At 34.2% G+C, this 27376-nt stretch overlaps 2 protein-coding genes across 2 annotated transcripts; both read left to right on the top strand.

Moving 5' to 3' along the window:
* Nucleotides 1-583: 583 nt before the first annotated feature.
* On the top strand, nucleotides 584-5797 carry LOC146133621 (GDP-Man:Man(3)GlcNAc(2)-PP-Dol alpha-1,2-mannosyltransferase-like). Its single transcript, XM_083396759.1, has 8 exons — nucleotides 584-796; nucleotides 1506-1760; nucleotides 2191-2373; nucleotides 2865-3105; nucleotides 3388-3487; nucleotides 3910-4062; nucleotides 4484-4560; nucleotides 4972-5797. The coding sequence occupies exons 1-8, from the start codon at nucleotides 591-593 to the stop codon at nucleotides 5182-5184; spliced, it is 1428 nt and encodes a 475-aa protein (XP_083252885.1). The 5' UTR covers nucleotides 584-590; the 3' UTR covers nucleotides 5185-5797.
* A 1542-nt stretch (nucleotides 5798-7339) lies between these two features.
* On the top strand, nucleotides 7340-26848 carry LOC146133620 (uncharacterized). The gene is made up of 25 exons (XM_083397806.1): nucleotides 7340-7395; nucleotides 7735-7817; nucleotides 8271-9194; nucleotides 9577-9698; nucleotides 10606-10680; nucleotides 10750-10823; nucleotides 11347-11483; nucleotides 11928-12603; nucleotides 13069-13305; nucleotides 13871-13978; nucleotides 14551-15959; nucleotides 16429-16574; nucleotides 16790-16964; nucleotides 17582-18042; nucleotides 18420-18599; nucleotides 19466-19542; nucleotides 19954-20059; nucleotides 20157-20240; nucleotides 20765-20858; nucleotides 21468-21588; nucleotides 22803-22970; nucleotides 23621-23713; nucleotides 24602-24744; nucleotides 25373-25513; nucleotides 26292-26848. The coding sequence occupies exons 1-25, from the start codon at nucleotides 7340-7342 to the stop codon at nucleotides 26423-26425; spliced, it is 6024 nt and encodes a 2007-aa protein (XP_083253932.1). The 3' UTR covers nucleotides 26426-26848.
* The last annotated feature ends 528 nt before the right edge of the window (nucleotides 26849-27376 follow it).

The following is a 27376-nucleotide window of genomic DNA, read 5'->3' as shown; positions in this document are numbered from 1 at the left end:
AAAAATTACACAGTTTATGACAAAAGAATCGTTTGTTAATTTTATTATAATGCACGAGTATGGGTAGATTTAAATCTTAGTGAACGAAGAATAATGCCCTAGAAGTCTAATTATTATCTGGCGTAGGTCTACTATTTTTGTTTCGTTCCCATTAATGAATGTGTTGTTTCCTGCTCATATTTGAAATTGGCTATTTGATCGGATCTCTTTTTTAAACTTGCATTAATAGGTGAATATTTATTAATTTGTGTTTGGGTATTGGTAGTATAAGATTTTATTTTCCTAGTTTTACATCATTTCAATAATTTTTTTGGGAATCGATTTAAATTACTTTGTTAGCCGGTCAAATACCGGTGCTTGCCTAGAAACCTGGGGTCAAGTTTTTTATTTGTTCTTCCTTGCAATTTCTTTTTTAACAACTCATTTCGCTACTGTAGTAGCAGCAGTAGGTGCCTATAGGCTATTAGACTGGTTCACTCTTTTACACTTGCACCTGCTAGCGATTATATGTGTCGATATAAACTACTTGGTGTCTAGTTAAATGGCTTCTGCCTAAATGTTTTACGTTTCTATTTAGAGAAGAAAGAAATATGTTCCTTAGCGGGTTAATAATATCTGGGTTTGCTCTGCTTGTCGGTTTCATTGTATTTAAGTTGCTGATCGTAAGAAAAGCCTATTTTGTAAAACGCAACCTGCCACCTGGCAGCATTACTGTTGGGTTTTTTCATCCTTACTGCAACGCAGGAGGCGGAGGTGAAAGAGTTCTCTGGTGTGCAATCAGGTCCATTCAAGACCTGTAAGTATTAAGTTTTAGAAGGTTTTATCATTGACCTAATATGACTCTCCAATAGTCTGCATTTCATGTTGAGATCTTGGGCGTACACTGACATATTTTGAGGTGTGCCTGTCTGGAAAGTATAGCAGGTCGATATTACAACCGAAAAATTAGGGCGACTCTGCCACTATAACATATAGGAAAATTGGGTGCATTTTCTTATTTTAGGGGTGCAGGTTTATTTTAAAAAAACAGACCGTGGGTGCACTTGCCATACTTTCCAAGTGGCAGGTGTGCTATTAAGGCTTTATGCAAACCTGAGGTTTTGGGAATTTAGCCCAAATCAATCTTTTTCTGGAATTTAGGTGTACAAGTAAGTTACTAATTTAAGTGTGCACACAAATTGCTTTCAAAAAGCCTTTGGTGTGCACCTGCCACAGAATGCAGACAGGCTCCATGTTATCTAGTAGAAGTCAGGTCAATATTTCGTGCAATTTTCCTCAATTTCCCAGTGTGCAGTACCCAGTTTCAAGTATGCAATGGAGATTTTAGGCACACCTGGTGTTTTTATGTTAATCTGGCAAGAACATTTAATTGTGTCATTTACAAAATCTTTTCGAGCTTCCACAGAATGCAGACTGGGTGGGATTAATAAGTATTATTTGGTGTTGAATGTTTATTGTTTAATTTTGTAGATAAAGGACCAATATTTTTACCTCATTATTTTCAGATATCCAAATGCGGTTTGTGTTGTGTATACCGGAGACACCGACGCCACGCACTCTGAGATTATCAAGAAAGCAAGAGACACATTCAACATCTCTCTTCCAAGAGCGATAGAGTTTGTGTTCCTCAAACATAGGGGTTGGGTTGAGGCCAAGCGTTACCCTATATTCACACTGCTTGGACAAAGCCTGGGGTCGATTCTGCTTGGCTTTGAAGCTATTTTTTCATTTCCGCCAGATGTTTATTTGGACACAATGGGGTAAAAAAAATGTAGTTTAAAATTGTTGAAAAATCAAACTACCTTTAAGTTGAAATACCCATTTACATATCATAATTTGAAAGATTTTATTTGTACTGCTTGACTGATAAAAAGTTAAATAAAATGCTGATTAAAAAAGATACATACTGCGGTATTGATTAAATACATATTACATTGCTTAGAAAAGATTTTATTTATACTGTATGGCTGATATAAATGTAAAAAAAACACTGTTAAAATTAGATGCTGTGTAAGTATTAAATGTATTTGCAACAAAAAGAAAACCTATAAAACATTATTTCAAGATATCTGTACATTTTTTAACATTATTTCAAGATATCTGTATTTTTCAAAATTGTTTCATGATACCTCTATATTTTCAAGATATTTATTCAACATTATTTCAAGATATCTGTACATTTGTTTTCAGGTATGCATTCACCCTGCCAATATTCAAGTATCTTGGGGGCTCCAGAACTGGGTCTTATGTCCATTACCCAACAATAAGCACTGATATGTTGGGAGTTGTGGAGGGCCAGTCGGAGACATTTAACAACAGACCTTTGATTGCAAGAAGCAGTGTCTTGTCAAAAGGAAAACTGATTTATTACAAGTAATTATATTCCCATGTTAAATTTTATATTATATATATATATATATAAATATTTATATCCACACTTTATGCTATTTATAGGTTTATGTCCGATACTTAAGATTTTTTTCCGATACTCAATATCTTGGACAAAACACAATACCAAACGACATCATTTCATTACTATGCTCAACCAAGCAAAATAGATTAAATTGAAACTTTTAAATGATGTTTTGTTAGGTTTTTGGCTAAAATTTGCTTTGGCAGTAGAAAGTTTAAATAGTGGCTGAAATTTGTAAGTTAATTTGGTATCGGATCGGCACCTATACCACTCAGTATCGGATAACTACTGATACTACTACTTATCGTCGGGTATCAGATCTAATTATCGTACATCCCTAGTTTATACATATACAGATTTTTGATTATTGACTGCTGGATTTTTTTCACGTTTCTAGAGGATAAGAAGTTTGAGTTAATGCCCACCCAATTTAAATTTGTGTGATTTGCAGGTTGTTTGCTTATTTATATGGTGTTGTTGGACGTTGCTCTGAAGTTATTCTGGTCAATTCTTCATGGACCAAGGGCCACATTGACGGACTGTGGCAAAAGGAGTCTTGTACATTTAAAGTTTACCCACCCTGTGATATCAGCGGCTTTTTGAAATTACCTGTCTTAAGAAATGACGACTCTGGTCTAAAATATATGATTTCTATTGGTCAGTTTCGACCAGAGAAAAATCATGCTTTACAGGTGGCAATGTAGGCTTTTTTAGAAGAATGTGTATAATAGTTTATTTTTTATTTTTTAATTAAGCAATTCTTTGCGGGAAATTTTGAACTACATCACTTAAGTCCAGACTAAAATAATTTTGATATATTTTTGATATATATCTTTTTAATATATATTTTAATTATATTTTAATATATATTTTTTGATATGTAAGAAGGTGTGTGCCAATTATTTTATAGGTGAAGCTAAAAAATATCTATACCTATTTTGTATTATTGCTTTATACAATTATTTAATCCTCAGATTAAATCCTTTCACACTTTCCTGAAAAGTGTTCCAGAAACAGAAAGGGATATTTTCCGTCTTGTCCTGATTGGGGGATGCAGAAACGATGGAGATAAAGGTAAATTAAAATAAATGAATATGTTTACCTATTTTTGTCATGTACGATGTTTAAATATATATGTACGTTTTAAATTTAACTTACTTAAAAGTTTAGGTTGGAATCTGGATGATTAAAACAGGTTACTAATTATCATCATCTTATTGGATAATTAATTGTATTGTAATTGAAAGCGCTTTACACAACATTTCTGATCACTTGTTGAATGTGTGCTGGAAGTTATATCCCTTAATTTTTTATATTAAACATTTTGCACTTGTGCAAATTAGCACAATAACTTGAACTGGTCCAGTAGTTAAAAATAGAAGTTCAAGTACTCCCTTGTGGACCTTGTACACAACACAAGTGTTCTAAAGTTTGCACAGCCACACAAGCAAAAAATACCACCATTACCACTGAGCAAACTTTTTTGTTTTGTTTAGCAAGAGTTCAGTCCCTAGTAAAACTTGCAAAAGACCTAAAGATTTCTGACCAAGTCGAAATCAAGACAAACATACCGTTTAATGACCTTAAAAGCTGGTTATACAAAGCAACCATTGGAATACATACAATGGCCAATGAACATTTCGGAATTGGTAAGTGTTAAAACCTTTTACCAATTTTTTAAAATTAATAAACTCATACAATATTTTAAATGATTTGAATATATTACACCCTGTAGTGCAGGGATGGTGAACCACTAACGAGCAAGTCACAAAGTGACCCATTACAGATTTTCGGTGATCCAATTGACTGTTCAAATTTAGCGAAATGTGACCATTTTAAAATATAACAAAATATGACCTATTTTAGAAAATCATAAATGTTTTACAAAGTTTTTGCAACAAGGCACTAAATTTAAATCCAGTATAAAACAATACTTTTCACGTTGCGCTTTTTGACAATTCATTATTAAAAAGATGTCTGCTTTGATTGTTCTTGTATTGATCCTATTTTTTGTAACTGATGAAATAAACCTGTAGACTACCTATTATTCTTTTTAATGCTTGTGTTAAGGCGTGGTTGAGTTCCAAGCAGCTGGAGTGATAGCTTTGGCTCATAACTCTGGCGGCCCAAAGATGGATATTGTTCAGGTAAAATAAGTTAAGAGACATTACCAATCAGTGTTGTAAACAAGTCATTTTGAAAAGACGTAAGTCTAATTCAAGTCTTTTCAAAAAATAAAAAGTGCAGTCCCAGGCCAAGTCATCGGTTTACCAAGCCAAGCAAATTTGTTTTGTGCAAATAATGATGTAAATAGCGGGAGTTTATAGTAAAGTTACATTCAATTTTAACCCAAGTCATTTGACCCAATGACTTAAGTCTAAGCAAGGCCAGACTGGAGTCGTTACAAAACTGACTACCAAACTTCAATACAAAATTGCTTACAATTTTATGTCTTATTCCTAAAAAATGACATTTTTTAAACTTTTAACAACCAAGATATTTTTTCAAGTTTTAAATATAACAAGCTTAAATCATCAAGAAATTCTTGTGTTATGCAGAATGTGCCAGGCAGTCGAACTGGGTTTCTTGCAAGCGATGAAGAAACATATTCACAAGCAATGCGGAAAATATGGAGTTTTTCTCAAGATGAATACGGGGCAGTTGTGAAAGCAGCTAGAAGCTCTTGCAATCGATTTAGTGAAGAGCAGTTTAAACTTGAATTTCTTTCTTCTGTTGAAACGTTGTTTCTTCAGGAGAATAAAGAAGACTGAATGAAAGTTTTATGGCAAATAAATGCTTACCTATGTCCTTCATTATACTGGCCAATATGCAAAGGAGATTTGAACAGATTATTTACAAAATTTTTTTTATATGATTACCAGTTTACCACTAACCTAAAAGTGGTGTCAGTTGTGCTCAGATGTTGTTAAAGCTGAAATATGTGAAATATATGTTTTTGACTGACCGTCCGTTTGTCCTAAACAACTCTGTTATGAAACTATGGTGCTTGTTGTGTAGTGTTAACACATACATTTCTAGGCCGATTATCTATAAATCGTTGTGGGCTACAGGACAAATAAAGTCTAGTGACCGGTATATATTTTGCCATTTTCCGGTGACAAATCAGGTTCCATATTGCTGGACCTTGTATCACATTTATCATACGTTTAATGTTTTGGTACTTATTTTTGGTACGACTCTAGTTTACCGTTATTCAATATTACACGCCCCCTGGAAGTACACAAGCCCCTAAAAGAAATCTGGCCTTTTTTGGAAGAAACACACGTCAACTCCTTACAAAGAAAATCGGACTGCGTGTGTTATTTCGTTTTGAAACCGTATTTTAAGTTTATGTTCTTAAATAAATTGCGTTTTTCTTTTTAATTGTTTGGTATTAGCTTTGTCCAAATGCGACATCATTTTTAGGCAAACTTACAAAATTAAAAAAAATTGTTTCTCATAAGAATAAATTGTTGCGTAAGAAAAATAGAACAGCAATTTTTCGGCCGTTGAATTGGTTTATTCAACGGATTTCAAAAACAACCAAACAGTTAGTAGCAGAACAAACGTGCATGGGCCTCAATAAGATCTTAGGAATCTGTACTTTTAGTAAGGAAATATATTTATAGCTGATAATAGATATAAAACCTACAACGTAAAGCAATTTTTTGATGTGATTCACACATCCTTAAGTTTTTAGCAGACGGGAGATATTTCGAAGCAACATCTAACACGGTGGTGGTCTGGATAAAGACTTACATCTCGCGGTAAATACGATTCCCGCGTAACAAAAAAGTTGAATGTTTATTTTGCAAAGCAAAACTTGTCTAAATTCTGATTAGCCTTAGCTTTACTCGTTTTACAGGGTTATTGCCGTAAAGTTTCACCTTACTTTTGCAATAAAAGGCAGCCATGTCTCACGACAACATTACGCAGTGCATAAAGAAGCTACAAAATGCGGTAAAATGTGTAATTTGTCTGGAAACGCTAAAGAAGCCCGTGACAACAAAGTAAGTTTGCTTTGATGTAGCTTTTCTTGGACGTCTTTCAGCTGTGCATTTTGAAAAGTTGAATAACATACATTGATAAGATCTACCGAAGCTCAAGCATTTACAATGTTTTGGAAAGTATTGTTAATCATTTGGGCGCTGGTCTATAATCCTACCACAATTATTAAATCAACGCACAATATTTGGGTTAGAGTTAGCGTTTGGATGTGGGTGGGTCAATTATAAAATATATTCATTATTGAATAATAATACTTGGCCCGCCCTAACCCAAAAATGTGTGTTGTGGTGGGATTTTTTTACAACAGCGTTCAAACAATTATTGAATCAACACACAATGTTTAGGTTAGGTTAACCTATCTATAACCTGAATACTAATCTGCACCCTAACCAAAAAAAAATATAAGACCAGCGCCAAAGTTTTCCCGTCTGTTTACCAAGTTCGAAATTTGCACAACTGTGACCGTATCTGCAAATGTTTATTGCTTAAGCTGTTTAGAGTATTTCAAAAGCTGAAGTTCTCCGGTTACCGAACTGTGAAATTTGCACTACTGTAAACAGCTTATGCAATAAATCATATTGTAATTGTGCAGATCTGGTTACAGTAGTGCAAAGTTCAAAGTTTAGTAAATACGCAAGCCAAGCAAATAGCCTCTTCCAAAATTTTATTATAACTCTCATTTAGAAAAAAAATCTCTGGAAAAATAAGAGCTTAATTTTTTGTCCAAACTTATCTAGTTTTTTATTGTTAAGGTGTGGCCACAACTTTTGTTCTCTCTGCATCAACCAAGCAATCCGAAGTCACGGTCCTTTGCCATGTCCCCTGTGCAAGGCTCCCATAACTAGAAGGTAACATAGCTAATCGTATACCAGTTTGCATTTCATGGCACTTAACCAAATTTGTAACCGTCTGGAAAGTATGGCATATATTGACAAGATCTCACAGGTGCATGGCCGAATAGTCGAGATGACCAGGTGCAACTAAAGTCACAATGCACCCTGCTACTATCGGGTGCTTATTTATTTTGGGGGTTTGCAAGTTCAGCCGGTTGAAAAAAAATTGTGGTTGCCCTTGCCATACTTTCCATGGCAGGTGTGCAATTAATGTTTTATGCACACCTGAGGTTAGTGAATTTAGCATGTGTCAACCTTTTTTCTGGTATTTAGATGCATGTTCCTAATTCAATTGTGTGCACAAATTGCTTTAAAAAAAATTTGGGTTTGCACCTTCAACAGATTGCATGTATAATTATCACTTAATGCCGTGTAAAAGCTTTCCTATTTCAATCTTTATATTGTTCTTGTTTTTCCAAGGAATCTTAGAAGTTCTAACTACTTTCAAGATGTAGTTTCAGCGGTTTCCAGATTATCGTCAGCTGCTGTCAAAGAAGTTCTTGGTATGTTTTAGCATTTTATGTGTATTTTTCCAAACAAATTTAACTCAACCTTTTTATTTTAAATGATTTACATATTTAAGGTTTTTAAAATCCCTATGTTTTTTTAATTTTTTAAGTTTTTTACATAGTCTTTGTATTTATTGTATCTGTATGTTCAGCTAAAGTTGTGTGTTTTAAAACTGCAATTATTATATTTTAATCGTCTTGACCATAGCATTTGAAATGTGTTATTTTGGGCTTATATTCAAAAATCATTTTAAAAGCGATCCACCTTTTTGTCTTAAAACACCTACAAACTTTCTTTGAAAAGGTTTTCCATGTAAATTGTTTTTCATAAAATGTTGTTGCAACCCTGTCAGTACCTCTATTGGAGGGCTGGGTGGCAGTTAATATACATAAATGTTTCAGAATATTCTAAGTATATATTATAAATTAATCTTTTACATTTTTTAGGTACGGAACTTGGGCTTCTTAGTTCATCACAGACTCCCAAAAAGGCATTACCTGTAAGCAAGGAAACAAGAAAAACACCAATTATGACGAAAGATAGACGAATCAGCTCGCGAAGTCTATTTAATACTCCAGGAAACGAGAAAACTTCTACTGTCGGCAAAGTCCTAAATGTCGACGAACAGCACCTGGATTCCACGCCTGACATGTTAGACATGATAAATGTTGAAGCCAAGCAGTCGTCGCTTAAGACTCCGTCATTTGGTAACTCGGCACAGTCTTCTGCCGCAAGTCATCCAAATATTTCTCTTCTCAATAAATCCGATTCGACTCCAACAAAAGATTCAAGCGCAACGGAAATAGACGACCCCTTTCAGTTTCCTGTTAGTCAAAAGCCAGTAACAAGCCCTAAGAAAGGCAAAAGACGGCCAGCTAAGCGAAAATCCATTGCTAAAAATAAAAATGCGGCCAAAAACAAGCCTGGTCAGCAAAACACTCCAAAACTTAGACAGACAAAAGCTAGAGAAACGTTGTCAGCTCCTCCAGATAAAAGTCCGATTGATAAAAAAGTGATTGAAGCAATCTTGAGTACAGAAGATCATTCCCTAACAATTGAAGGCAATGTGCCCAGAAAGCGGAATTCAAACGAAACTAAACGAACAACTACAACTCCAGATTTAGTTGTACAACCTCAATCCCAACTGAAAACAAAAAAAAGCATGGTAACATCGAACAGTAAAGACAAACTTGCTTCCAGCTGTGACAAAACCACAGGTGCTCAAAAAAGAAAATTCGCACCTGAAAACAAACTTATTACTGAAGCTCCAAAGCCACAACAAAATACCTCCTTGAATAAGAAAACAGAAAAAGAAATAGATGATAATATAGGCGACAAAAAGGCTTGCACACCACCTGAACCTATTGCAAGTGAGTTATCTATGGCTCTTGCTATACAGCAGCCTTGTGCAGCATGCATATATGGCAACCATATAATACAATGTAGGACAATATGTTGTTTCATTACTTAAGTGATAAGCGAGCTTGCTGTATTGCATGATCTAAATATAAATATATTCTTATTTTAGGAGATGCTGACCTTTTATGTAGTTGGTTTAATTGTTTCCTTAACTTGGCACTAATTCATAATTAAATAAACTGCGTTAATCACACTTTATGGTTACATCATTACTCAAAGATACTGAGCAGCTCCTAAAAGGTTGTTAAAAATCAGCTAATTTTTAACTGTTTATTGACAAATTGTTCTCTTTTTTTCAAACTTTTCTAAATTTTCCATTGTTTAATTTTGTAGACCACCAGCTTGTTCATCGCCCAATGTCCGATACTAGCAGCAGTATTTGCACTGAAGCTGCTAAGAAAGTCCAAGAACCAGTGAAAACTACGGAAGAAATTGCTGTTGCTTTGGAAGATAAGGTCAGTGATAAATGTTTTTCCAACTCGCGCAGCTTGGTCGAATGAACAGAATATTTAAAAAAAGCTTTCATTGCTATGGCGGTAATCACAAAAAATAATCCATGTCATAGCTTCTAATTTTTTGTAAGGCTTCTAGGACAGTGGTGCTCAACTGCCGGTGCTGGTCTGCTTCAACTCTCCTGTCTGTCCACCAAATGTATTACAATTTTATATCTCAAATGCAAGATGCTAAAGCCTTGTCAATCAAATTTCACCAGTTCGGCAATTCGCAGCATTGTTGTGACTTAACATAGAACTAATGGTCTACTTTGGACTTTATCGTACATTAAACTGCTGGACGTTTTGTACCGAATTGTTTAAAAGTAGGCTGCAACTCGTTTAAGTCTTGAACCTTAAGGCCAGTTGTATATAAAAATCTTCAGAACCATGTATAACACATAAATTATGATATCAAAAAGACAGCAGAAATTTTCTCATTCATTTTTATGCTTTTAAGTTGCATACTTTTGTCTTAATTGCATTTTAGATAGATGTTGATTTTTAAAGGTTTTAAAGGCACAAAATTTGTTTTAAAATTTTACCAGTACGTAAGATAAAAATGTTGAGAACCCGTGTTCTAGGGGATCTTCAAAGTGAAAGGATTAACCGTGCTTATACCCATGAAGTATTGAGTCAATAGGCTTTTTATTTTGATAAATAGACTTTAAGGGATCAATTGCTTAAAAATTAAACAATAAATGTCGTTGTGATGAATATGCTGTTTCAACTGTTTTGTGTTCAAATCGTGTTCAAATCAAGTTAAACACAACCTAAATGAAACAGTTTTAGGTGTTTCAAAACCTATAAAGTTCCTTTGAAAAGTCTTTGAATTTATATTGCATACAAACATGTGGCTTTACTTGTTTAGGTCCAAACCTGGCTTCACAGTGTGGTTTCACCTGAGAAAGTTGAGGAACCAGTAATAGCAGATAAACAAGTTGAGGTAACGCCTTTAGTTTTTGCCCAAAGTATATATATGCTTGAATATATTAACACACTTTCTTATTTGAAGGAATCGGCGAAAGAATCTGATGAAGATTTTGAATCAGCATCACAATATCACCATAAGCCAGTTGAAAATATAAGGTAATTTGCTTTATGTGTGTAATATTTAAAATTTTCATAACTAGCACTCCATTTCATGACACAGGGCGTTTGTACAGAGTTTAATTTGTCAAAAATTAAATTTGTTTTTCAAACCCTTTTTTAAAATTCCTTGTTGTTTTGATATATCTATTGTTTTGATGTAGTCTAAACATAGAGCTGGTAACTTTATATCAATGAGCGTTGGACAAGCAAAGTATAGTTTATCAGAGTTGCTATTTAAGCTTTTTTTTAACAAACACCATGGTTCTTTATTTGACAACACCATGGTTCTTTATTTGAACAATGCAAGTATTTCTTATATTGAGGGTCAGGCATTGTATTGTACCATAATATGTTCTAATAATTAGTCAGTGCTATGTTTTAAAAAGTGATCAAAATATAGTTAGTTTTACATTGCTTTATTTAAATAGGAAACTTTATATCTACTTGATATAACCCAACTCTCAATCGCCAATTTTTTGTATGTACAAGACAACTTTTATTAAAATTATTTTATTTTAAGGAGAAAACGCAGAAGGATTGACCTGGAAGACACCCAGGATCTCACAACAAACCCAAGCATTTTCCCCAAGCTTGATATTAATCAAATGTTTGGGAAAAAGGCCCAGGAAAAATATACCACCCAAAAGAAAAATGCTGGTAAAAAGTATTTAATACCAAAACAGAAACTCATTATTTCTAATTGCTTAAAATAGTAAAAATCAAGATAAAATACCTCTTATAAACATTACAGTGTCACCAAACAACAATAATATATTTATGTATGTTAGGCATTTCAGCTCTGGTACTTAACTCACCACTGAAAATTGTTTTTCTTTAGGTGTTATTTTGTCAGTTAAACCTAATCAACACCTATTTGTAAACTGAATTGACACTAATTTGTTTAGAAAAAATTGACTCAATAAACAGGCTTTTCTAACATTTAAGATCATATCAGAAATTCTCTTTATTGGACAGATTCTAATAATAATAATAATAATGCAGATTCTGATATTATGCAAATATATGTATATGATTCGAAAACACTAGAAGTCGCACATGTAAGTAATAGGATGTTTTTTGTAACATGGTTAATTTATTTAGAATGCAAAATATACCCGCCTGTAACCATTCCAAGCAAAAGCAACCCACAAACGAAAAAAGCTGCTCCAAAGAAAAGGCAAAAAAGAAAGATCAAATCAAAAGAATGCAACATTTACAACATACCAGGACTATCCCAAGGTGTTTCCCCATTTTCAACACCCCAAGAAGCCGATATTCAACCAGATGATTTAACGAAGGATGAAAACGAAAATGCATTTGAACCAACATCTACGGAAGCTGAGGGCAAAGATTCTTCTAACATACAAGCTGCTATAGGAGTAAACGATATTATTGAAGAAAAGCAGTTGTGTGTAGAAGAGGAAAAAACAAGTCCTGATGAAGAAAAGTCGAAAAACAAAGTTGAAGTTTATGGTTGGGATGATGAGAGGTCAATAAATCCAAGTGTACAATCTGACCAAAAAACCAACCAAGCTCATACAACCAAAAAAAATAAATTCACACGCAGCAAGCTCGCTTCTGTACGCTTACGCAAAGCATCCTCAGGTGAAAAAACAAAGGAAAATGTGGATGACATTGCAACAGAACTGTCCAGAACAGCTGAACCTTTTAAAAGCCAACTGCTAAAAGATGAGAATTGTGAAACACAGGAAAGCACCCCACAGCAAATAACAGAGCCTTTCACGGTTAATGCGGACATCCATCATAAGTGTAACAGGTGTGTATTTGAATAAAAGCTTTGCGAGTCCCATACCACATGGGAGTAAAACAAGTTACCATGTGACCGGTAGAGTCAGTTACAACTTTTGGCCTTGATATCTAGAAAAATTAAATAATTAATGATTGTATGCAACATTTACACCGAGGTTTCAGCCTTACCATGTTCATATTAGTTGCTTGTCGGTAATGGTAACAGCTGTTTCGTTTTTTTGCTGATGAATGTTGTGTGTCAAAACATAATGCTTGTGCTGCAAATTAAATTTGTGCTCCTTTTTTAGTCAATATTATTTAACCTTTTTTAACTTTCGCTTTATCAGTCAAAGTCTGGCCAAGTGTTCCAGACAATTCTAAATCTGTTACTTTTACATAAAATTAGTGAAAATTATAGTCCGAATGATATTTTTCTTAATATATTTTTCTCCTTTGTAAAAAATAATTTCAAGTTTTGAAATTCTGGTTACAGTCGCAACACTACACAAGAAGAAAGCACAAAGTTGCCGCAACCCTTTAAAAGTCCAACTGCAGGTGTCGTTCAGGATAAATGTCCGACCACTCCAGTACTCGCTGAACTTAAAGACATGCCAATCGTTTGTGTTGGAGAAACCCAGGAAAAATCAGCGCCCTATTTTGTGACAACTCCCAACTCAAGCAATAGACAGGAACGTTTGCTTGTCGAGAAGCCAAAAACTATACCTGATAGGTATATTGCAATTTAATTTTGTTCATTGTTTAAATCAGGGCTACTCAACTGGCGGACCGCATTCCAAATGCGGACCTTTTCAGTGTTGAATCCACACCTTATCTGTCTCAGTATTTACTTAGCAATGTGATTTGATGATTTTTTTTTTTTTAGCAAACAATTGCTGCTGTTTATTGAAAACGCCTTTCTAGTAACAGACATTACATAATTCTCAGTTAAAGCGAAGAACATATGTAGATTATACGGTAATACGTTTGTATGACTGTAAATTATTTCATAGGAGTTCTAACAGACCTAAGCGAATTTTAAACTTCTGTAATTGGACATTTGCATGTTTGCAACAGGACCAGTTTTTGATAATGTTTGTAGCAAGCAACTACAAACTGTTATATTTCTTATTAAATGTAACATTGTGATGGCCATGTTACATTTAAACTTAATAAAGCTAAATTCAATTTTAGTACTCTAATCATAAAACTTATCAGCAAATCAAACATTTTCGTTCGTTTGTTGTCTTTTGTAACCTAAAACTTTATAATTTTATGTTAATTCTTTATTTTTAAAGACCTACAGTTGAGCTTGGTTTGTTAGACTTCAGTGGACCATCGCAGGAAAGTATTATATCCTTGGATCAAACCACAGTTGAACCTGACAAAATACTTCAAACTTGCAGGTATAATACCATGCTTAAACATTTTACCTGATAATTCCAACTAACCACAAGCTGTGACAGAATTTATACTGGCCTACATATTGTGGCATAATTTTTATGGTGTACCTCAAGGTTGGCGAACCAGCCAAAGACCCAGAGCGGTATTTCTAACTTTGTTCAATTACCACATCTATTTCTTTCTAACTAACAAACTACTTTTGCTCCTCAAGATTTATTTCCATGTTTTTTTTTTCAAAAACACTAACTGTAATTTACGTTGACGACTCATGCCATCGTCATGACTGGTGTTTATCTATTGTTTTCAAATCAGCTTACTTTTAGAAAACAAGTTATAGCGGTTGAGTCAAAACCGACAATAACGATAACCTAAGCAAATAAAAAAAAAATTGACTTTGTAGAGTCTGTAGTATACAATGTCCATCTTAAAAAACTCAAATAAATCACAGAAGAAACAGCCATATATAACTGGGTGAAGAGCTGCATGCAGCTAGCATGTCGCAGCTTGGCTACCCCTGCCTGGTGTATATATAAATATCTTACAATAACAACTATAACTTTGTTGTTGTTTGCAGAATGGTCCTCAGCAACCTGGATACCAGTCACACCAAGCAAACAGAAAGTTTGACGTCGGAAACTAAAAAAACGACAACTCCTGACGATAGCATTACAACTTGTCCGCTGGACTTTGTTGGGAGAGTGGTGGATATTAACAAGGATGTTGCTAAGAAACCAAACAAAGATAAGAACAGCAAAACGATGCACAATGTCAATGCAGTGCTAAGTCAGTTAAGCAAGGATGGTATACAAAATGAGGTAGATGCCGTTGACAAAGCAAGTTCCGCTGAAGTCGAAAAGGATCAAGGTCAAATGTCGCCGTTATTTTCTTCGAATGCGTTTCCAACTTCATCATCAACTGACTCCTCACACATTTCGACGTGCCAAACAAACTCGGTCAAAAACAGCGAGGAAATGGAACCGGAACTAAATAAAGTTCTTCAGAAAGCCAAAACGACGGCAACCAAGCGACGAAGGAAGGGTTCTCGTATCACAATGCCGCCAAAAAAGCCAAGAGTTCGAATTGTCGACGCAAACAAGTCGTCCCCAACTAAAAAGCATGGCGCGAAAACTAAACCTATCACCAAAATTCTTGCCGACCCAAATTGTAACAAGACAAACGGAACTGGGATGACCGGGATGACTGTGATGGAAACTTCTGCTGCAGTAAAACCACCAGAAGCTGAAATGGAATGCAACTTGCCAAGTGAGGATTTAGAAGATTCTGAAACAAACATGGTGTGTACGTCGAACGGTTGGGGAGGGACTAAGCTAAAGATTCGGATTTTCCGTAAAGGTTCGCAAGATTGTGACACAGAAGAAAAAGTCTCATCGCCACAAAAGGATGCAGAAAATGATAAAAATATTTTGTCAGCATTGCAAGCTGATAGCGAACAAGAACGGCCCTGTAATAAAGTGACTGTTTGTTTTAAAAACTCAGATTCACCTCTGAGTCCTAGCGGCAGACGAGATAAAAGCCAAGACTCATCTGTCCTTATCGTTGATTCATTGAAAGTTAATTCAAAAACACTTAAAAGTAGCAAAAAGGTTTCTGCAGCTCCAAGACAAAGTCCTAAAGAGCTGTCTTTAAAGAAACAATTTGAACCCCCACCATCACCGACTTTATCCCAACGCAGCTATAAAGTTTCGTCTTCTTGGCCCCAAACCTTGGCGCAAAAGCGAGCGATGGTTGTGCTTGACAAAATGGACCCAAACGTATTTAACTTTCATTCTTCTCAAGCCAATCGAAAAGCGAAAGATGAAAATCGTCCGAAGCTCACACAAGATGAAAGTGAAAACGTCATTCCAAACAGTCCCTTGATGTTTGCGCAAAGTCAGCAAGGAAATGTGTCTCCCACGAAAAGGGATACAGAGAAGGATTTAGACGAAAATGAGGTGGTTTGCCAATCGTGGAGCGAACACCCAGGTTAGTGTCTCATTTCTATGGCAGAAACTTTATGTTCGTAAGCAAGGTTACATGATTTTTTTCACCAACTGATTTTTTTTGTTGACTTTCATATCCTTTACTATGCAAAAGTATGCCCATTTGCCTTAAAAAAAAATGTAAAGAGTAGGTATTTTATTTATTGCAAAATCTTTTTTATTCTGTTCCGATTGTTGTGCCACAAATTTTGTTTCTAGAAGGCATAAACTTTAAATCCATGGTAACGTTCAATGAAACTAATCATTTCTGTAATTATTGAGTAAATATTAAATCTTTATCAAAAACACCCAACTAAATCTAACTTCCAGCCAATAATGCTCCACAAAGCTCCTGAGGTTTGTTTTATTTTAGGCATTAAAAATCTAGGAATACCTTATATAGAAAACCTTTTTATTCAAAGCATACACCTATAAGGTTATTGGCATAAAGCAAAATGACGTTGTGCGTGCAGAAGTAGCCGTCAGTTGTCACGACGACAAGAGCATCATTGGTAATGAGCTCATTGGAGAAGAGCAATTAGTAACAACAAAAGTACCACCAGAAATAACAGTCGGTACTGAAGATTCACCAGTCCATGATTTTGACGAAAGTTTTGAGGTACCTTTTTGTAAAAAATATACATTTACAGCACATGTGTGAATGCTCTCATTTTTCAAAAGGTTAAACAGTTAACACTGTAGTGGTTACCGTATACAAATCTACACAAATATTCATTTATTTATTTTTAAGTTTATAAAGTTAAAAAAACACATGTTTTACAAAAGTCTTTAAATTTTCTTTAATGTGTATATTTCATTTTATGTTTTTTGCAGTTAATATCGAAAGCTGCCAATCGCATGCAACGCATTGTTGAGCTGCGCGAAGCTTTTACCAAACATTCACATCTGGTCGAAAGATTACGTCAACTGAGTAAAAAAATTCTTGAATTTTTGCCATTTGAGGTGCAGCATTCACTGGAGGGCAGCACCGAGTCGTCGCCAGTAAAATGTATGTTGAACAAATTTGTGTTTTGTCTGTCATCTATCTCGTTGCTTAAATAAGATAAATATGTTCTCCACATTTTGTGGTTAACAGACACAAAGAAGCTGAATTAAACTTGCTTTTCTATTATTTAATTACAAAAAAATAAATTAAAAATGTGTTATCAGTTTTTTGGACTGATACCGATACCCGATTTGTAATGTTTAATTGCCAAACAATACCGATTTTTTTTATATACCTGTAATGTAGTTAAGTTTGAATTCATTGAAAATAAAGTTTAAATGACATTTTATTTTATCTACCTTTCTTTATTATCTCTTATTTTGCATATTAACATATCATGATGCCAAACATTTTTTTGCCGAAAAAAATAAATAAAAACAAAAATTTTTTTGGCAAAAAACAAAATAGGAAAATTGTTTGATTTTTAGGAAAATCTTTTATTAATTAAGTAAAAATCTACAAACATTTACCAATACTGATATACAAAAAAAAGCAAAATGATGGGCTGTTATTATTGGTAAACCTTTATATTATTCCATCTCTGATATATATGAATGGTAAAAATGACAACCTTTATTATAATGTCTTATTGAAAACTAATGAAACTGCTTACATTTTAGGCAAGGCAAAAAGGCGAGGTCGTAAGCTTTCGGATTGTTCGGAAGACGACATCCTTGCAAATCAAGAACCTGATGAAAGTGAAGTTGAAATTGAGAGCAGTTTACCTTCCATTATGCCTTCAATAAGAAAGCGAAACCAAACATATCCTAAAACTTCCGAACCAGTTGATAATAACTATAAATCTCGTACTCTTCCACATCAAGGTATAAATAGCAAAACTAATTGTCCTGACACTACCATGGAAATGTCGGAAGATCTTAGCATAATAACTTCAACGAGTAAACCTGATATGAAACAGTCTGAAAGCAGATTAATTGACGATGATACCGAAATGCATGGAACAAACACTTTATGTTCTCAAGTCGATGGTGACATTCTTAATGCGGATATTAGCTGCATTGCTCCACCACAACTAATCCGAAAACAAATAGATACTCCCCGAAGTTTAAAAAACAATGAGGTAAGTAATTTTTTTTTTATAGTTTATTTGCCTTACGATTTGATTTGTCTAACTCAACACAAAAGTTTGTTTGGGATTTCATATTGGAAGATATTTTAAAGACCCTGATATTTTTAAAGACCCTATATTCAAAACACATAGAGTGATTGATTTAACTTGTGTTCCATTGAAACCTAAAATTTTATTCGATAATGTTTTGAATGTCTTTGAATTTGTTTTATAAAAATATGTGTTGACCCTGTTTGTATGTGGCCTTAAAATTACACCATATTGTTGCTGTTCACTTATAATCTACAATTTAATGTCCAAGAAGAACTTATTTTTCTTTAGAACAACCTATTCAGTGTTTTTATGTTAGTTTTAAATCTAACTTGCAGGATCCAAATGAAATTGGCGATTCTCCCCAATCGCCGGTTTCCTTGAACGACCAATCCGAGTTTGAAGATGTAATGACTGAATTAGCACCACTTGGGGGCAGCACAAAAAATGACTCTGATGTCGAACAGCGCGGAACCCCAACGGAGTCATCACAAGTCGAGCCTGTCACCAAATCTCAGGTTCCCTATGTATTTTTTCAGTGTTTCTCAATCTCAAACTACTTTGTGAGGCGGGCCATATATTACGGAAGGTATAATGATGAAGCTTTGGCGAACAAATCTTTTTACTGACTTTTAGTAAGCGAATAAAACATCAGACATTGTGATAATGAGTTTGAATGATATTAATATGAAGTCAACCGTTAGTTTGTATTGCAAGTTGCTAATGCAATTTTTTTTTATTGTAGAAATCTTCCTCTAAATAAACGTAACCATACAAATCTAAAAAAAAAACGTTATAAATAGTTATCTTAATTAAATCGATTTAATATAACATGTACACACATATGTGTTTTAACAACTGAGATCTAGCCCTTATGAAGCTGATTTTTGACCAACGATTACGGCTTACGTATCATTAGCAATTGCTTTTGGTGTACTTAGTTAAATCGATAATGTTTTTTTTCATTTCTATAACAAAAGTTATATTTTGTTAGACTATACACAGTATGCACGGATCTGTAATGTAGCTTCATAATAATAAATTGCAAGGCCAAAAAGGTTGAGTAGATCGACATCATCTTGATTAAGACGTTTCAATATGTACTTGTATCATCTTTCAGTTAATTTCTTGAATCATATCGAAACGTCTTAATCAAGATGATGTCGATGAACTCGTACCTCTTTGCTTTGCAATTTATTATCAAGCTACAGAAATGATATTGTTTTTACACTTGAATATATTGGTTTAGTGGTATTTGACGTTTAAAAATTCTCCATGGCAGATGTTCTTTAAATAAAACATGTCAACCTTACTGGAAATCCTGGTTAAAATGATATTACTAGCCCAAATATTTTTTTCATCAAATTTTTCTTTTACCCCCTAGATTCCTTCACTTACCCCTCCCCCTTATTCTGACGCAAACTTTTCTGACCTCAGTAATGTCACCGATTTATTGCAAAAGTAAGTAAACTTTTTTAAGAAAATATATGATTTTTTTCGATACGTTTGCTTGCCTATGTACACTTTGTAGTTTTGTTATATTATGTTCTTGCTTAAAACTGTCACTCGCTTTTTAAAATTGCTATTTTACAAAATTATTTCTTCGGCCGCAGAATTGTTATCTGATGTTGTTAAGTTAAACTTAAAAAGTTTTTTATTATAATTTTATAATAAATTTAATTTCAAATTAGAGATAACTATTCTTTGCATTCTATTGCATTGTCTTGTTTAGTTTACACTTTGCCGTATTCTTTTACGCATTTTTTGCTGCATTTTCTGTATATTTAAGCGCAATAAATTTTAAGGGAAAAACTGTTATCGTTTTTCTCAGTAACTTTATGTGCATTACAAAGAACGCCTTCTAATTTTTAGAATATCCGAATTCACCGAAGATTTGCGACAAATCAGTCCGAAAAAAGACCGCAAGTCTACGACAACTGAGGTTTCTGTTGCGGAAAATACATCTCGCTCTTCTCAAGTAAGACCCTTTCAGAAATATTGCTAAATAAGTTTCTCACACAAACATAACAGTTTGGATTTTACCACGCCAACACATGCCTGATTGATTATTTTAGCAGACGTTTGTTACCTGTCAAGAAAGTATGGTTTCCCAAAGCCCACCGATTTGTGTTTCTCAAAGCATACCCCACAATTCACAGGTAATTCACTGTAATACTTTACATGTTTTTCTCATAAACATGCAATTCAGCCTTAATTTTTTTAACATGATACAGCGACCTCTTTTTGTAATACAAACATGCTTTCACTTAAGCATGAAAATCATCCTTGTTTAGATTTTTACTTTATTCCTAAATTCGGTTCAGTGACCTTCTTTAAAGTTTGTGGCTTTTAAAGACATGTCTCTGTGGTTAACAAAGCAAATTGATTGAAATCCGTTTTAACATGGAAAGCTTAACCAAATTTTATTTTAAATTATTATACCCCAATGTTATTTATCCAAATAATAATTTTAACTTTGCTTAAAACCAAAATGTTTGTATTTTGTTTCTTAAAGTGTGCTAAATTTATTTTGTAACTGTTTTAAATCCTAGAACGCTTGCTACTTTAAGTATTTTTTTCCAAAACCTTGAGGTGTATTTGTTGTTATTTCGCAGCTATGATATGTGTGACTTAAAATCACAAAAAAATTGCCAACATGCACGGACGCTTTTTATGTTTACAGAATTCGCAAGAAAAAGTGAAATCAGTTGAAGTTTTACGAGAAGAAACGAAGGAAAATTCACCACGACGAAATGCCACGGAACCTATTCAAAGAGGTTAAAAGACAAAAAATATTTAAAACGAACTGACAATAACTCTCAAAAAAACAAAAACAAAAAACAACAGTTAAAGTGTTTTATTATTGTAAATATAAAAATTGTTGCTTGCTGTCGCTGCCAGATAACATCTGATAAGAAGTCGATATCTAATCGCAAAATTCATTTTCTGATTCCTAGTACCCAGTCGAAACTTCTAAAATTTAATTTAGGTATTTAAGCCATGGTAAGCTTTATTGCAAGGAATTCTACAAGACTTTTTATTTAATATTTTGCCATTATAAACAATAAAATTTAAATTCTATTTCGACCAGAAACATATCGTTCACATGACCCTTTTGGTTATTTGTTCATTTTTTTGTTATTTACCATGAATAAAAACTATCAACTAAATCGGAATTATGTAACACAAATGGTGGCCGAAAAGACCCGAGATAGTGAATTTTTTTACAAACTGATTAAAACGTTAAGTCATATAGTTATGGGACAAAGGCTTATTAAAAAAATGCGAATTAACATAAAAATTAAAAAAAATTTGATTAATTTAATGATACTATCTGAATGGTGGCTAAAGCTAATCTACAATTTACCTGGGTATACTATTTCCAGCCGACACAACCCCTCTTGCCGACCGCAGTCGCATTCTGTCTCCTCAAAACTCCAGTGTAAACAGCACCTCGAACAACGACTCCATCGTTTCAACGACATCTTCCCTAGCTGGGATCAGCAGGTAGAAGCATATTAATCATGTTGTATTTAGCGCAAACAATTTGTTAAGCATAGCTGTCTAACACAGTGGTTCTCAACCTTTTTTCGTTCGTGGCCCATTTACGTTGCAACAAAAACTTTGTGGCCCAATAAATTTTTAAGAAAGAAAAAAATTGTAAAATAGGTTTAGAACAAAACACAGCAGAACATTTTTCAAAACCGATTATTTATTCAAACGTGCATTAGTGAGATACTTTCGGCTGAACAATAAATTTACATTCCTTTTAATTCCTCTTCAAGCCACTATTCCTGTAAAATTAAATATAGTGACACAAATGAAACTGAATTTAGCTTTTTTAAATTGGTTTGTGGCCCACCTAAAAGGTTCTTATGGCCCACCAGTGAGCCATGGCCCACTGGTTGAGAACCGCTGGTCTAACACATATTTAGAGTCCGTGGACCCTAAAACTAGTTGATCTACGCTTAATGGTCCACGTACTCCAGTTTCATAACCCCTGCTCCATATATGTAAAAATAGCTATAATTTCCAAAAAAAACGTGCAATTTTCTAAAAAAAAATGTAATTTTCTAAAAAAACGTGTTTGACCATAGTCATGATCAGCTTAATATCTACTAGGACAGCCGAGGTTTTACTATTTAATTGCCAATATTAATCTATCGGTATTCTTTATTAGTTAAATGTTAGACTAACACGTGTTACCACTAGACAATTTGCAAATTGATACAGAAGCATACAAACTAAAACGTAAATACTTCCTAATATTCGCGTTTTTCAAAAAAACAAAATAGTTTCACTTTTCCAGTCACTGAAAGACGGGAATCACGATCTTAAGTTTCTTTAGTAGTCATTGTCGTTAAATTAATTAAAAAAAATCAAAGTTTTGGACCATAAACAAGCTCCTTGATGGCGTTTGTCTTTTTTATCTTTTATCGTATTTTTAATTTAAACGCATTCACTGCTCAATTGACAATATTTAAGTATCGATTTTCTTCATAGTCATAATTTAAATTTACACCTGTTACCATTTGGAGAATTTTAAATTTATACAGATTTTTTTAAGTTTCTTCAGTAGTTGTCATTAAATTATTAATAAAAAAAGTTTTGAAGAATTTTAAATTTATACAATAACATACAAACCAAAACTATAAAACTTTTTAATAGTCGCGTTTTCCAAACAAACAAAAATAGCTTTATGTCCAACCGCATTCTTCCAGCCACAGAAAGATGGGAATCATGACGAGCGGTATCCGCGGGAAGGCGCTAGAGGTCGTGCGGCGGTTCGCCAAGAAATGTTCTTCGACCTTCCACGACAGCTTCGTATACGGAGAGGTCACTCACGTGATCGTTAAAACCGAGCAAATGCGATGCGACAGGACGCTCAAGTGAGTTGCGATTGGCTAAACCGGACTTTTTTTTAATTATGTGGCCCGAAAAAAAAAATTTTTTTTTGAACACATGTTGTTTTTGTCCGAATTATTTTATTATTTTACTTTAATTGATTAGAGCAGGACGACTGTGGGGTGAAAGTGCGACACTTTAAATTATTGATCTCCATTTTTCTCAAAGCTTTTTTTTTATATTCCTTTCTTACAAGCCGAAACACTGTCAATTTTTCCCCGACGAAAACCATGAAGTATTCTATTTTTTTTTTTTTTACTTTAACTCTGTTGACAGAAAATCAAAGCTGCAGCAAAAGAGTCGACAAAATTAAAAAAAAAGTATGTAAAACTGCAATAGACACAGCATCTGCCCCAAAACCCAAGACTTGTTAAAAAATTTGGATGCGCTAATCGTCTGAAAGTTCAGTTTGTTTGAATAAATGACGTAGGTCTTAATTTTGTGTTTAATGGCCTATTTTCCTGAATTGTAAAATAATCCTTTTTTAAAATGAATTCATGCAATTGAACTACATTTTGTTCGGCAAAAATTGTATTTTGCTTTATGTTTAACAAGTAAATATACGCTGCCCGACAGCTTGTTATGTAATGCAAAAGTTTATCCTTAACTAACAGTCTTCTATCTTTTTATTCAGATTTCTACAAGGCATTGCGAGCAAGATTTGGGTCGTCAGCTTGAGTTGGGTGGTCGATTCTATGCGGAGGAAAAAAGTTATGAACGAAGAAAGGTGAGAACTGAAGATATAATTGTTGGGTCGTAGCCTGTATCGCAAAAAACGTTATAAAATAAACCAGGGTTGTAATGACCCAAGTCAACGACTTAAGTCACTGTTTTTAAATGACTTAACTTGACTTAAGTCGTTTGAACAGATTACTTATGTTTGTTTTTTTTACGTAAAACTATTTGCTTGCTGTATGTTGCGTTTGCGTTATTTTTAAGTTGAATTATTGCTCGTAATCTAGCTAGTTTACCAATTTAGCAGTTACACGTTTAAATTTTATGACAAAGACCTGACTTGGAATTGACTTGCTATAATTGTGACTTGACTAGGACTTGGTATTTATTAAAAAAGACTTTACTTGGACGGTTATTTCACAATTGACTTGACTTCGACTTGGGTCATTTTACAAATGACTTGACTGGGACTAAAGTCATTTCGAAGTGACTTGTTTACAAACACTAAAATAACAAAAAATCGCGGCACAACGAATGTATTCCCGTATACAGGGTTGGCATAAGGTCATTGTATAGATCTATATTTAAGTCTTTTGATAGATTAACGTGCAATTTATAAGCTCTGTGTGCAAACTTCAGAATCTCTATAACACAGGTGTGACGCGAGATATAGTTTTAGAATCACTGGTTGAAAGATTTACCTTATCCTGCTTTATTAAATTAGCGCTATTTACCTGTACAATATTATACATACATCGAAAAACGTAAGATTTTTTTTAAAGATTTTTTTACGCAATCCAAAGCAGATGGAAAACCTGTTTACTAGTCAAACAAAAGCATATGGATACGTCATGTATTTTTAACGCAATCAAAAAATCCCCAAATGCGATTACTGTTTTCCAGTTAACCAAAACATATACATTTTATTATTTTCTCCCAGTTACGAAGTGGTTGGCGATAATATCGATCAAGAATCCGCCGCACTTTACGCCCCCAAGCGGTCCCGTTTATCTGACCCGGGGTTCAAGTTGCTGAAGGATTTCGTGGTCTGCTGTCAACCGCCTTTCGCTCTATTTACTGCAGGTTCGTGTATAACGTTAGCCTTGAACTTTTCGTGCCTTATGCTTATTTAGTTAACTACAGGATTGTCTCAATTTCTGCGTTTGTGCTTCAATAAGGCATGTCCGATACTTGACATTTTATTCCGATACCGATGCCCGATATTTGGGACTAAAAGTATCGCGATCTGATCCGATATATACCAAATGACGTCATTACTACGCTTAAACAAGCGAAATCGACAAAACTGAAACGTTAAAAGTTATTAAGACAAAATTTGCTTCAACATTTCGAACCCTAGTTACCAAAATGCTAACCTTATTTTTTAGTAAATTTTTCTTTTAAAATAGAAACTGCGTTGGAAAGTAAATCATGGCTGAAATTCATGAATTGATTTTGTATCGGATCGGCACCGATACCACCCTAGTATCGACCAAATATCGATACTGCAACTTGACATTGGGTATCGGCTCCAATCTGAAATTATCGGACATCCGTCGACCAAACACCAGTCTTTTACAAAGGAACTAATTAGAAACTTAATTTTTCGTGTTTATAATGAAATAGCCAAGTCGCCCCAGAGTTCCCCTTTAAATTATGACAAGTTTTGTGATATGTCGAAATGAGAGTTACAGGAGTTTTTTGGTTTCAGACCAATTTGTTGAGATTCTGCGACTTTGTGGCGCTTCTACGGTGAACAGTCCTGAAGAATTCCTTCGTTACAACCGCGATAAACAAAGGATTATAACAATGGACGCGAGCGCTTATTCTGATTCCCTTCCTGACTATAGCGGTAAGCATTGCAATGATTCGAACTGTAATCACACGGCGCTAATATAAGACCAGTTGTATTTATAAAATTGATTTAATCGATTTGATGCCTACTTTAGCCTAACATGTACACTGGGTTGCAACATACGGTCCGCAGGCAGTTTCCGATCTTATATGATAATGTTGCCCGCGGCACAATCCCCCACTAATGGCTTACCACGTCAAATAAAGTGATTATTAGTTATTCTTTAGTTATTTGTATTTTTGTGTTTTTATATTCTTTGTTTTGGATTAAAATTAGATTTAGAATTTACAATAAATATTTTCCCATGGATTTTGCCGAAAAACGTAAAGTTGACAAGGAGTGTCACGAATTTAAAGGATTGGATACCCAAGTACCTTTTTACTCAAGTCGGCAAGAAAGTATTGCCGTGTTTAAAGAGTACAACAAAATACGATTTATTCCTTATATAGTTGGATAAATACACGATTAGTGTATCGATTTAGGAAAGTGGCCCGCCAAGTACTTCATTTTACCATATCGGGCCCGCCGACTGGAGAAGTTGTCCTCCCCTGAGCTTGTCTATCCTTTTTTGCAAAAACGAAGCAATCTTTTGATAGCTAGTGCGCTTTTGCAAACATGATTTCTTAAACTACCCACCCCCCGAAATGCTACGTCCCAGGCATAGACGTAGCCTTTCATTTCTATTTACAATTTTGCCACGTTATAAGTCAAACCACAACACAAGCTGCCCAACTCATTATCACGTCACACTGTAATTGTTACGTAACATTGCCAGCTTACGCCTTGACGTACCACGCAACGGCTGTGTCCTGTGAATGGGTGCTGGAGTCCATTGCCACCTTCACCGTTCAACCGACCCGTGGATTTCCCGTCGAAGATTGTGAGTCGCAGGCCATGGCGCAGCTGTGACGTCATCTAAGATTAATTCATTTGCATATTTTCTTGGTGAACTGCTCCACAATCCTGTGGACTTCATTTTCTCCTCATAGTGAACCATGTTCTGTAGCCTTTCGTAATTTTAGTATTTTAACTGACTAGGGATGTCCGATAGTTGGTGTTTTATTCCGTTACCCGATATTTTAAACCGCGATTCGATCCGATAACAAATGAAGTATGGTCAAATTATTTTAATCAGGTACATTGGTTATCATTAGGGTATTCTACCACAATTCGCTTTTGCGTTACAACCCTGTTTATCTTGGATTTTTAGCGTAATATTTCTTAACATTTTACCCTAAAAATATAACCACTCTATGTTGTATCACATAACATAGCTGTTGCTGTTATGTAAATTTAATTTAGTAATAGATCAGCGCCGATCTGATATTATTGGACACCCCAAAGTTGAACAATATTTAAAATGATTTTGTTATAATTTTTTTTTTTTTTTTGCACAAAAAATCATACAACTGAATCTCATTTTTTTAACCTTGCTTAACCTAAAAAAATAGACGCTTATTGTTATGGATTGGCCAATCACGCTATAACGAACTAAAAGTGCTATTGTTTTAATAGTTTTTTAGTTTTGCACATCACGACGAAAATGTATTTTTCTGTAATTCACGTTATTTTCTTCACCATTTTTATTTTACGCATTTTGGCTTTCTTTGATATGTAACAAGCCTACTGGCTTTTTGTAACCACAGGTGTTACCTTTTTACAAGCTTGTGTGATTATTTTATTGTGAAGTATAGGTACATTTGAATTGAGATTACTAGTAGGCCTTGGTTGTTCCACGAATTTATTGGGTTTTTTATTAAGTTTTATATCCGTATATTTTTGGGGATTCTTAGAAATAGATTTCATGCAAAAAAGGATTGCCTTGATTTCAGTTGCGCAATTTTAATTTTTATATGCTAA

The sequence above is a fragment of the Ascidiella aspersa genome, chromosome 9, assembly GCF_963924565.1.
Source record: "Ascidiella aspersa chromosome 9, kaAscAspe10.2, whole genome shotgun sequence".
NCBI classification, from domain to species: domain Eukaryota; kingdom Metazoa; phylum Chordata; class Ascidiacea; order Phlebobranchia; family Ascidiidae; genus Ascidiella; species Ascidiella aspersa.
Note: the sequence above shows the minus strand (reverse complement) of the source record. Positions and strands in the feature narration are given on the sequence as shown.

Bases quoted from the DNA above. Each gene is read 5' to 3' on its own strand.
- LOC146133621 (XM_083396759.1), top strand. From the start codon at position 591: ATGTTCCTTAGCGGGTTAATAATATCTGGGTTTGCTCTGCTTGTCGGT. The intron at 797-1,505 runs GTAAGTATTAAG...CATTATTTTCAG, and splicing joins ATCAGGTCCATTCAAGACCT to ATATCCAAATGCGGTTTGTG. The intron at 4,063-4,483 runs GTAAGTGTTAAA...GCTTGTGTTAAG, and splicing joins CAATGAACATTTCGGAATTG to GCGTGGTTGAGTTCCAAGCA.
- LOC146133620 (XM_083397806.1), top strand. From the start codon at position 7,340: ATGGCATATATTGACAAGATCTCACAGGTGCATGGCCGAATAGTCGAG. The intron at 20,060-20,156 runs GTAAGACCCTTT...TGATTATTTTAG, and splicing joins ATACATCTCGCTCTTCTCAA to CAGACGTTTGTTACCTGTCA. The intron at 20,241-20,764 runs GTAATTCACTGT...TTATGTTTACAG, and splicing joins GCATACCCCACAATTCACAG to AATTCGCAAGAAAAAGTGAA.